General features: G+C 45.4%; 1 protein-coding gene across 2 annotated transcripts in view; it reads right to left on the bottom strand.

Annotated features, from left to right (window-relative positions):
* Positions 1-4,266: 4,266 nt before the first annotated feature.
* NKIRAS1 (NFKB inhibitor interacting Ras like 1) overlaps positions 4,267-10,644 on the bottom strand; it is a 7,557-nt gene continuing 1,179 nt past the window's right edge. Inside the window, exons 2-4 of one of the 2 annotated variants that reach the window (XM_066584825.1) lie at positions 8,684-8,925; positions 7,375-7,588; positions 4,267-4,357 (exon numbers count right to left, since the gene is read on the bottom strand). In XM_066584825.1, the coding sequence (XP_066440922.1) occupies positions 4,293-4,357; positions 7,375-7,588; positions 8,684-8,925 (521 nt within the window). In that variant the 3' untranslated portion in view covers positions 4,267-4,292. Of the gene's footprint in view, positions 4,358-7,269; positions 7,591-8,683; positions 8,926-10,644 lie in introns of those variants that run through there. The other variant, XM_066584826.1, reaches the window with a different exon arrangement.

Here is a 10,644-nt window from a genome sequence, read left to right as displayed (position 1 = left end):
TCATGGAGTCCGTGTGCGTTCATTTATAAGGGGCGGGGGTTAAGAAAAAGGTCCGCTCACCCAATCTTGCTTTCAACCTGAGTTGCTTAGAGGAGTGCGCAGGGAAGTTCCAGTGGACCCTTGGAGATAGTAAAGTGATCCAGACATTGAAAAAAATCCCAGCACTTCCTTACAAAGTTCAACTTTATTACCAATCCATAAAAAATGACAAAGGTAGTACCTGCACACAACAGCGCCTACGCCTTTCAGTAGTCACCGCTCTTAGTCATGGCATCCTGAAGGTACTTGTATTCTTTCCTCAAAGGGCCCTTTTACACAGGATGACTTGTTGCATGCTGATGCCCAACAAGTCGTCCCAGCAATAATCAATTCTGTGCTTTTATGCAGGAACGAGCATCGCTACTGAATGATGGCGGAGCGGTGATCATTCCGGCCCACCCGCCTCTATTCACAGTAGACAGACAGTGGTTCAGAAGTGAACGACTGCATGTTTACATGTGCCGATCCATCGTTCAGTTTTCTGTATTCTTGTTCGCCTTTCATTTGGAGTTTGCATTTAGGCTGGGTTCACACAGGGCAGATTTGCTGTGGGTCTGGAATTTCCTTGCGGACGCTAATCTAGGGATTAGCCATCCGTTTGTGGACGAGATTTGTCAAAAATCTCATCCACACGGGACAGCTAATCCGTCACTCTGGGTTTCCTGGCTGCAGCATGTCTATTTTTTTTTCCAGTTGCGGCTGTGCTCGCTACAATGGAAAAGCATGCAGCCAAGCCGCTCCAAACCCATGACTGAGTACCACGGCTTTTGAAGCAGCGCTTTCCCGGCAGAAATCTTGCAGTTTTTCGCTGCGGCAAAACCGCAAGATTTCCAGGGGATTCCGTCCTGTGAGACCCCAGCCTTACACTGAACGATCCATCAGCCCATGGAATAGAGCCCTAACCGGAATATTTGGAAGTTGTAGATATAGGGTTTTTTTTTTCTCGCTTTATTATTTAGTAGGTCAAAGATTGGCAACATAAGAAATATGCGCCATGAACGTGGCGTGTGTGTTGCCATAGTATGGAGAGATTCTTCCCTGGAAACTGCTCTACTGGACTGTAGCGCCATAGTATAATGGGCCAATAGTACATGGCACAACTTTAGGTTCTGTCGGGTTCATATGTAATCTGACGCAATTTGTATGAAATCTGCGGCTTACAGTCGGGGCCCCATAGATGCCGGTGTGCGGTCTTACCATGCTGTACAACTCGGAGGTTCTATCTAGAGTTGTAGAAGAGCAGTATGTATGAAGTATTCCCACCAAAACTGGTTATCCCCTATCCGCAGGAGCTTAGATAATGTGATGCTGGGACGCCCACCAACCCTTAAACTGTCGTCAGGGAGAGCAGGCAGTGAAGAATGCACATACATACTTGTGCTCCTTTCACTTCATTGGAAAAGCCGAAGATAGCCAAGTTCAACGCTTACCTATCTCCAGCAGCCCAATCAAAGTGAATGAAGTGGAGGTGTACGTGCGCAACCTCCGCTGTCCACACAGGTCTATGGGAATCCCCTTTATGATGCGTTCAAACATGGGGGATTTGCTGTAGATGTTCTGCAGCTGAAAAAATCTGCACCATTTTGGTGCGGAACCACAACAGCCTTTCAGTAATAATGCATCACCCCATTGGAAGATTCCGGATCGGAAACCCCATGTTATACTTAACATGCTGCAGTTTTAAATTCCACACCGCATGTTCATATCTGCAGCCGAGAAGGAGAGCCTTACATTCTCATTTACTTTGCTGCTACTTTCCACATGGAGGAAAAATAAATAAATAAAAAAAATCGGCAGCAAATCCAGCACATACGGGCATACCCTTAAACTGGCCAGACATGAGTCTCTCATGGGCAAGGCCCTCATCAGCTCAGGTTCAATTAACACTTTTTTGTTTGTTTGTTTGTTTCTTTAATGAGAAAAGATGGTCAATAAAGATAAGTTTTCCAAAGTGTGTCTTCACAATATTGAGCTCTGTGTTCTAATTGCCTGATCTCTCCCCATGCAAGGTCTAGTGTAAAAGTCAGATGGCTGTCTCCATCTTTATGATGTGTAGCAGAAGTAAAACATGGGGGGCTTGATCCACATTACTGCGCACAAGTAACGTACCAGCGGCCTCAGGTGCAAATAAAGCCAAACCTGTAGTTTCATGCTCTACATCTAAACCGTAGTGTATGAAGCAAAAACAATGCCTCCTCACAAAAAGAGTATCAAATGCCAAAAGTGCATTAAAGCACGTAGTACCATATTTTTCCTGCAGTGGTCGCTACAGTAGAAGCGTGCAGCTTTCCCTGATAACTGATCCCCTGGTTATTATCTGGTGATGGCGCTGACAGGGGTATCGATAGCATTAAGCTGGCTGCACACACTAAATAGATGTTAGATTGGTGGATCAGTTGACAGTATTGCAAACGTGTCAAGCTCAGGCCCAGAGCTCGAATCCGGGCCTTTACATCATTTTATGTGGTCTGGATGCAGGAGGACCAGCTCTCCTCTTGCCCCCGAAGACACAGCCAGCGCTTGGCAGAGGGAGTGGTGTCACCACAGCAACTGGGTACAGTCTTGGATTCTGAGGTCCAGCGCACACCTCCACACCGCTCTATTAACCATCTCCCAGGTGGTGGCACAGCACTGACAACCCTACCCAGACACCTTAGCCACCCTCCAGGGTAGGAAGATGAGTGCTAAAGAGTTGGAAGTGGAGAGACGCCAGCATAGTGCATAGAACTACACCACCATATTAAGGAGTACTTCTATTTATGGCTCATTCATACGGGTGGACACAGTTTTGGTCTGTGAAATATATAGCATTTTCACGTACCGAAAATATGCGCATTAACTACGTATTTGGACTTTGCGTTTTGTTGGGGGGTTTCTGCACACGTATTCTGCATTTTTCAGGTGTGCAATAAAAGAAAAAACCCGCAAGAAGGTCCCATAGGATTTCTACAGCCTTCATGCGTTAATATACCATGTATACGCATGTATCATGCATATTCATTGTATTTACGCAAGCCCATTGAATTGAATGGGCAGTTTGGGTTTGTAACAGACCACACAATTACATATATAAAAAACGCTTGTCTGAATACCCCAATGCAAATCAATGGTGTTTAGGGCTTATTCACACGAGCGTATATCAGCTGCCGTTTTCACGGCTGGCCAATATATAATACCATCTGATGCATTGGATTCCAATGCATCAGATCACACAGGCATATTCCCACGGTGTAAAAGCCCCTGGCCAGCCAATATACCATCGGGCAGGAAAGATAGTTTTAGGACTATCTTTCTGGCCGAAATAAGTTGGCCGCTGCATAGACTCCTATGTGAGCCAATGACAGCGGCCGGAGAAGGGAGGTGGGAGGGAGTTTATCAGCATGGATACTAAACTCCCACCCCCTTACCTCCTCCTCTCAGTTTAGTATACACACTGTTAAACTCCCACCCCCTTACCTCCTCCTCTCTGCCCCTTACCAGCTGTTTGCAATGTGAGGGGTGTGACAGGGGCAGAGCTAGCTGCTAAGCTGCTGCCCCCTCCCATTGCTGGCTGTCAAGAGGGTGCAGAAGCTTAGCACACTAGCTCCCGCCCGTTCTGCCTCTTCCCATTGCTGAGAGCTGGCAAGGGGGAGGGAAGGAGACAGCTTAGCAGAGCTAAACTGTTTCCTCCCCGCCCAACGGCATTGTGGGCTAGTTATATATGCGCCTGTTCACGCTTTTTAACGGCACCAGCGGACAAACATAAAAACGCTGACGCCCGTGTGGAAGAGCCCTTAATCTCTCTGTATTGATGCTTCTAATACAGAGTGCAAACATGCCTGTGTGAATGAGGGCTTACAAACCGCCCTTTAAAAGGCAATCATAATTCTGATCTGGCCCTCAGTGAAAAGGACCCCCTTGATGTAATGTGGTGGTGCGTTATAGGTGTCCATCACGAGGGGTAGTAGAAGGACCAGTCCATTTTCATCCACAGATGACAAGTCGTAGTAGCGTGGCCTATCTAGCTATGGCAACAAACAAACATGCTTAAGCAATCAGCAGCTTGTTCTGCTAACGAGAATCAGAGTCAGGTCCCGTGTAAAAGGGCCATAACTCTAGTAGCCACACATGGCAACCATCCACCATGTACACACAAATTTACTAGTTTCTTAGGGGCAAATCAATAAATTACAACAGATTATTAGTAGTGTAAAATTATTTTATTAGAGAAAGCAGTAATTTGGTAAGCGAGCAGTCGACGTCAGGAGATGCCATCAGTGGCAGGTATCAGCTTTATACCAGCAGGAGGCACAGCACAACAGCCAACTGGGTAGCCATGCTGTGGAGACAAAGAAATAAGATGGGATTTTAGGTTTCAGTTTTTTTGTTTTACAGAAAAATATATATATATATATATATGCATGTATCCCAGGATACAAAATGAGGGCTTATACACACATCCATATATTGGCCGAGTTTTCACGCCCGGGCGATATACGGTGTCCCTTTTTGAAGGGGGGAGGAGGCGGGTTGGGCCAGGAGCAGTGCACTGAGCTCCCGCACCCTCCCTGCCCCTCACCACTGTTTGCAATGGGAGGATGAGGCGGAGCTAAGTCCCATCCCACCCCCTCCCATTGCAAATAATGGAGATCGGGTGAAAGCTCAGTGTACTGCTCCCGGCCGCATATTAACACATTCTGCCGCAGTTCTCCAGCGCGGCCGATTCACCCAATCAGCTGGCTGGAATCGGCACATGTGACTACACAGCGTGCACGCGGATTGCCTGCAGCAGCCGTGTGCACTACACAGTACAGTTAAGCAGCCGTGTACTACACACTCCACTTAAGCAGCACGGGGTTAGGGTTTAGGGTTAGGTTTACGGTTAGGTTTACGGTTAGGTTTAGGGTTAGGTTTAGGGTTAGGTTTAGGGTTAGGTTTAGGGTTAGGTTTAGGGTTAGGTTTAGGGTTAGGTTTAGGGTTAGGTTTAGGGTTAGGTTTAGGGTTAGGTTTAGGGTTAGGTTTAGGGTTAGGTTTAGGGTTAGGTTTAGGGTTAGTGTTTAGGGTTAGTGTTTAGGGTTAGTGTTAAGCTTTAGGGTTAAGGTTTAGGGTTAGTGTTTAGGGTTAGGTTTAGGGTTGGGGTTAGGGTTAGGTTTAGGGTTGGGGTTAGGGTTAGGTTTAGTTAACCCTAACCCTAAACCTAACCCTAAACCTAACCCCGTGCTGCTTAAGTGGAGTGTGTAGTACACGGCTGCTTAACTGTACTGTGTAGTGCACACGGCTGCTGCAGGCAATCCGCGTGCACGCTGTGTAGTCACATGTGCCGATTCCAGCCAGCTGATTGGGTGAATCGGCCGCGCTGGAGAACTGCGGCAGAATGTGTTAATATGCCTCCCGGCCCGGCCCGCCTCCTCCTCCTGCAGAAAGGGACACCGTATATCAGCCAGGCGTGAAAACCCAGCCGATATACGGATGTGTGAATAAGCCCTGAATCGGTCACAGCCAAATAGTCTTTTTAATATGTAAAAAATAAAATCAAGTGCTGAAATGTGTGTAGTTTTCATGCTTTACTGTCTGCACAACACGCTGGTGACGTCAGACAATCCTCGCACTGCAACAATTTGTATTGAGGGTGGATGGTCTACTACTCTACCATAACATCGCTCTGTGGCTCTATTTCAGGTGCATCACCAAATGTGGTCAGTAATTCCAGCAAAAATACGCACTTGTAAGGGCAACATCACACAGGTGACATTGTGTATTTGCTGCATGCCGCCAATCGTCATGCACCATCTTGTAGGTGCGTAATAAGCGCCAAGATAGAACATCTTGCGATCTTTCTTGCACATGTACCCCGTTTCCCTGAAAATAAGGCCTAGCATGATTTTTAAAAAGTTTCCAGGCAGCTATACATGTAAAAAAAAATATATATTTTGAAGCAAAAATTAATAAAAGTCCCTGTCTTCATTTCAGGGAAACAGTTTCATGCAATGTGTGTGAGCGGCAACATGGGAGCCTATGGCAGCTTGATACACCGTATTACGTGCGCAAAACCTGCGTCTGTAATAAGCCGTCACCACATGCTCGTGTGAAGGAGCCCTAAGGGTAGAAAGGCCAAAACAAAAAGGTTCCTGAAAATAGGACGCCAAGCTTTTAATAAAGTTCTACTTGGTTCTCTGCAGTTTTCTAGTCTTGAGCAATTTCACATTATACAGGAGCGGCCATGGAAAAGTAGTGCGGCACTACACCTATGAAAGCTCTCTAGAAGAAAAGGTCTATTGCTCATAACAACTAATCATAGCGCAGTTTTCATTTTACCTCAGCAGTACAAGAAATGAAAGCTGCGCTGTGATTTGTTACAATGAGCAGACATTTTCCTTCAGCCAGTTTTCATAAGAGTGTGGTGGGTGCCGGACTACTTTTCCATATCCAACCCTGCATTTCAGTTTTGTGCCGTTTACCACTTGTTCTGGATTATCAGAATGTAAAAAGAAAAAAATAAATAAAAATTCTCTGCACTTTCAAAGTTGTATTTTGAGAATCAATTTCCAATCCAAGTCTTCACAAAAAGGAGCACAATCACAGTAGTGCTTTATTAACCCCTTACCATGTACAAGCTGTATCATGGAGGGTTTAGATAAGACTGACACTGACATCGCAGCCCATGATCCTGAAGTAGTCGTGACAACTATATCCAGTCCATTTTTGAAAAGATACCAAAAAGCCCTCAAACTACTCTAAAAAAAAAAAAAACAAAAACAAAAAAAAAACACACACACTTTTAATGGCCCCGTTGATGCTAGTGCGATTAGAGCCATGCACTGCCCACATGACTTATTGAAGTTTGTTGGTGTGACATGTTCTGAGGAGTTGTGTTCGGCAAGCCGAAACAGTCAAACCCATTTCAGGTTGAACTTTGTTAAAAGTTCATCTCCATGCGTACCCGAACCTAGTCTTGACAGAGTCCACTAAAGTACCAACACCACGTTACACATCAGTTTTAGGGGTACCAGAGAACATCTGGTTTGAACTAAGTCAGAGTGAACCAAACTTTTGAAAAGTTCACTTATCACTACAGAGAAGGACATTAAAAACAACAGACCTACAAGAGCCATGGGAGAGTGGTCATCGGGAATGAAGGACACTGAGGTACAAGTTCAGTATGACATTTAATGTGATCATTGCTTAGAGGTGCACAGTAGATATACAATCTATCACAACAAGTGAATGAATGTTTAGATCATAGAGGGAAGGAAGGCCTTTATAACCTGTGCGAGAAAATACACTGCAAAATAAGCAGACCAAAATAACAGAACCAAAACCTGAGTTATTAGTTGTCAGATGTTGGGGTCCCCTTACTTTTCCTCCCAGGCAAAGGAAAGGGCGACTTGCTTTGGAGCTGATTGAGTTTGCTGGCCAACAATGTGAAAGGTTCAATCAAAGTCTTTCTGTCTGCAACTGAGACTTCCCAGAGTTTGACTTTTTCCCCTCTTGCCCACTGTAGTGCCATTTCTGTTTCCACTTGTCTGTATTCAGCCCGGTCCACCTTATTACCTAAAACTATAATGGCCATCTTACGAAAAAGAATAAAAGAAAGTCAAGTTACAAAGAGACAACAGAAAAAAAAAAGTTTACATATTTCCACTTTATAACTAGAGATGAGCGAGCACGCTCAGATAAAGCAGTTACTCGCACGAGCAGCGCTCTACTCGAGTAACTGCTTATTGGTCCAAGCGTGCTCGGGGAGGAAAGAGGGAGAGGGAGATCACTCCGCATACTCTCCATATTACCCCAATCCCGCTCCGTGCATTTTTTTTAAACAAATGCTTTGGTCAGTGGAAAATTAATGACTAGAGATGAGCGAGCACCCAAATGCTCGGTCCACGTTATTTGAGTCAAGCTTTTCGTAAAATTCGAGAGCTCTACTCGAGTAACGAACCCCATTGGCTATAATGGGAGACTCGAGCATTTTTGTATGTGGGATGCCGGATCCCCACTACCACCACCCCTCTTGAGTAACGAGCACCATCGAGTACGCCAATACTCGAACGAGCATCAAGCTCGGCAGAGTATGTTCGCTCAACTCTATTAATGACCCATTACAAGAGAGGCGAAAAACTGAACAACTTGTGAAAAATACAAATTACACACACATCCATTACTGGAGCCAAACCAAACCCTTCCCCCTTTCTAAACCCTCCCCCCCCCCCCCCATCCCAGCCAACAATGCCAGCTGGCATACCGCTTCAGAAAGATTCTGCAGACATTCACCCAACAACAGAAGCCTGTACTAGTAACGCCCCACCCCCCAGAAGATTCCCGCTTCTTTTGACTACTCCCTCATATATACTGAAGTTCACACCTTTTAAAGGACCATTCACTATAAACTCCTTTTTAAAGGATTAACCAGATTTTGTCTGTAGTTTTTGACTCATATTGCAGATCAGCTGAATTTAAGGCAATATCTATTATGGCAGCTCAACCCCATCCATCGCAAAGGAGCTCAGCTGCAATATCAAAGTCTGTTAACAAGAAGTGGGCCATTTTTGGGAGGGGGGAAAAAAACCAAAAAAAAACCAAATACCATTTTCCTAAATCCCTTTAACAAATCAACAAGAAATCAACAATTAAATTCCATGTAAACCACTGAGGCCATACATTATTTTACCTCCTTTTTATCCCGGAAACGGTCCACATCTCTTTTAAGCATTTCAACCTTTCTAAAAGACTCCAGACTGTCCACACTGTAAACAAGAATAAAGCCATCGGCAACGGAGAAGTAATGCCTGGGCAGCTCCGTGCCCTCCTGAAGTCCCTGGGTGTCGTAGATGCGCAGCTGCTCCTTCACGCCACGCTCTGTTTCCACTGAAGCAATATATACATCTTCCAAGGTTTCAATATGTTCCTGACCTGCAACAAGCCAAAAATAATTCCTCTTTCGAAAAAACAAAACATCAATTTTTCAGGGCCTCCAGCAAGTGAGCCGACCAGATGTTTCCATTCCTCGCACGGACCATAGATACCAGCTATTTCACCCATTTTACAGAGCTAGATTAAACTTCTGCCGCTGCTTCTAGTAAATCTCATCATACACACTAGATTGCTGATGGAATATCCTGCTGCTTTCATCAGAATCTGCAGATGATCTACCGTGCAAACATCCTAGGAAATCCGGTCTTTGGGGAAATCAGAGCCGTCTTATTTGTAGGTTTTCCTCTAGGGATAAAGAGCACCAGAGAAATCCTGCAGATTGCCTCCCTCTTCCATAGGGCTTATTAAGAGTGAACCGTGAGCCGTGTTAAATGGGAAAAGTGGCAACTGCCAACAGATGCTTTACACCCAATATACATGATCAGCTCAAAACAAACACAAAATACGTTGTATAACAGCATTTTCTATATTCTAGTGTAGTGGCCTGAAACACCTACTTCTGGCTCCTCCATAATTGTCATACATGCCATCTCTTGTGTAGATGCACTGGGCAAAAGGTCTAGTCTCTTGTTATGTGTATTGCACAGCTACAGCATGTGAGAGGTTAATGTCTGAATGTGGCTGGGATATGTCTGGAAATGTATCCATTTACGTCCTGTTACGTGGTATGCTAGACCCTATAAATACGAGTGATTGGGGTGAGGGTCGAGATTCGAGTTGCTGATTTTCAACGGTTAAGTGTTGAATGGAGTGCCAGACACATGGGGGTACCTTCAACCCTCATGTGGTGAAGTGATGGAGGAAGAGGAGAGGTTTCCAGATGTCCCTATCCCAGGAACCTTTATCTGAAAGTGAGAGCTGAGTGGAGAGGGAGAAGTCAGCCGTGCAGTGATCGAAGTCTGAATCCAGTGAATGTCTGAGGAGTGATCCTACCCCCATCCTCCTCCGGAGTGTTCCCCTTTCCAGGAGCGGTACCTTACAGATAACGGGGCCTGTAGGACCGGTGTCATCCTGTGTTTCTTCCCTGACCTTAAGTCTACTGTCCTGCCTGCACTCGTGTGTATTAAGCTGTAAACTGAGAAGCTTCAAGTCAAGTTTTCTGGTCATTGCCCATTCTCAGTGACTGAGGTAGTAAAGTTAATTGTGTGTGGGCTTCCTTCATTTCTCCGCCACTTCAGTCGCCATATAGTTAGATACCAGCTCTGCACAGTGATGGTGATCACAGTGCAGTTAACTTCAGTGATGACAGACGACGTCTGCTCTGATTGGGTTAATCCATTTTTTTGTTTTTCTTGTGTACCTGAGCCCTGACCACTATGAAGACTTCTTCCATCCACAACTTGTTTTTGCACACTTTCCCAATCCGGTTGTTACCTCCAGTAAACCTCTCTGCAGCCTCACTTAGTAATAATGCCCCCCTCAGGCCCAATGCCCACAGACGGATCATCATTGCGGAATTCGTGGCCACACGCCCACCACAAATTCTGCAACAATGTCCATCCATAGCATGTCATGTTGAAAGATTCTTCCGGGGGAGGGGGACGAATCCTTAAAGGAAAGGCGTTTCTATGAATTGTTTCCTCAACGGGATTCTATGGAAAATCTGCACTGTGTTTGGCCCTCCAAAAAGCACAAAATACGCCGAGTGCAAACCCAGCCTAACGAGGGTCGTCGCATGTGGCCAATCACTGAGGGAAG

This window comes from Eleutherodactylus coqui, chromosome 12 (assembly GCF_035609145.1).
Source record: "Eleutherodactylus coqui strain aEleCoq1 chromosome 12, aEleCoq1.hap1, whole genome shotgun sequence".
In the NCBI taxonomy this organism is placed as follows: Eukaryota; Metazoa; Chordata; class Amphibia; order Anura; family Eleutherodactylidae; genus Eleutherodactylus; species Eleutherodactylus coqui.
The sequence above is the reverse complement of the archived record's forward strand: the minus strand, read 5'-3'. Positions and strand labels throughout refer to the sequence as shown.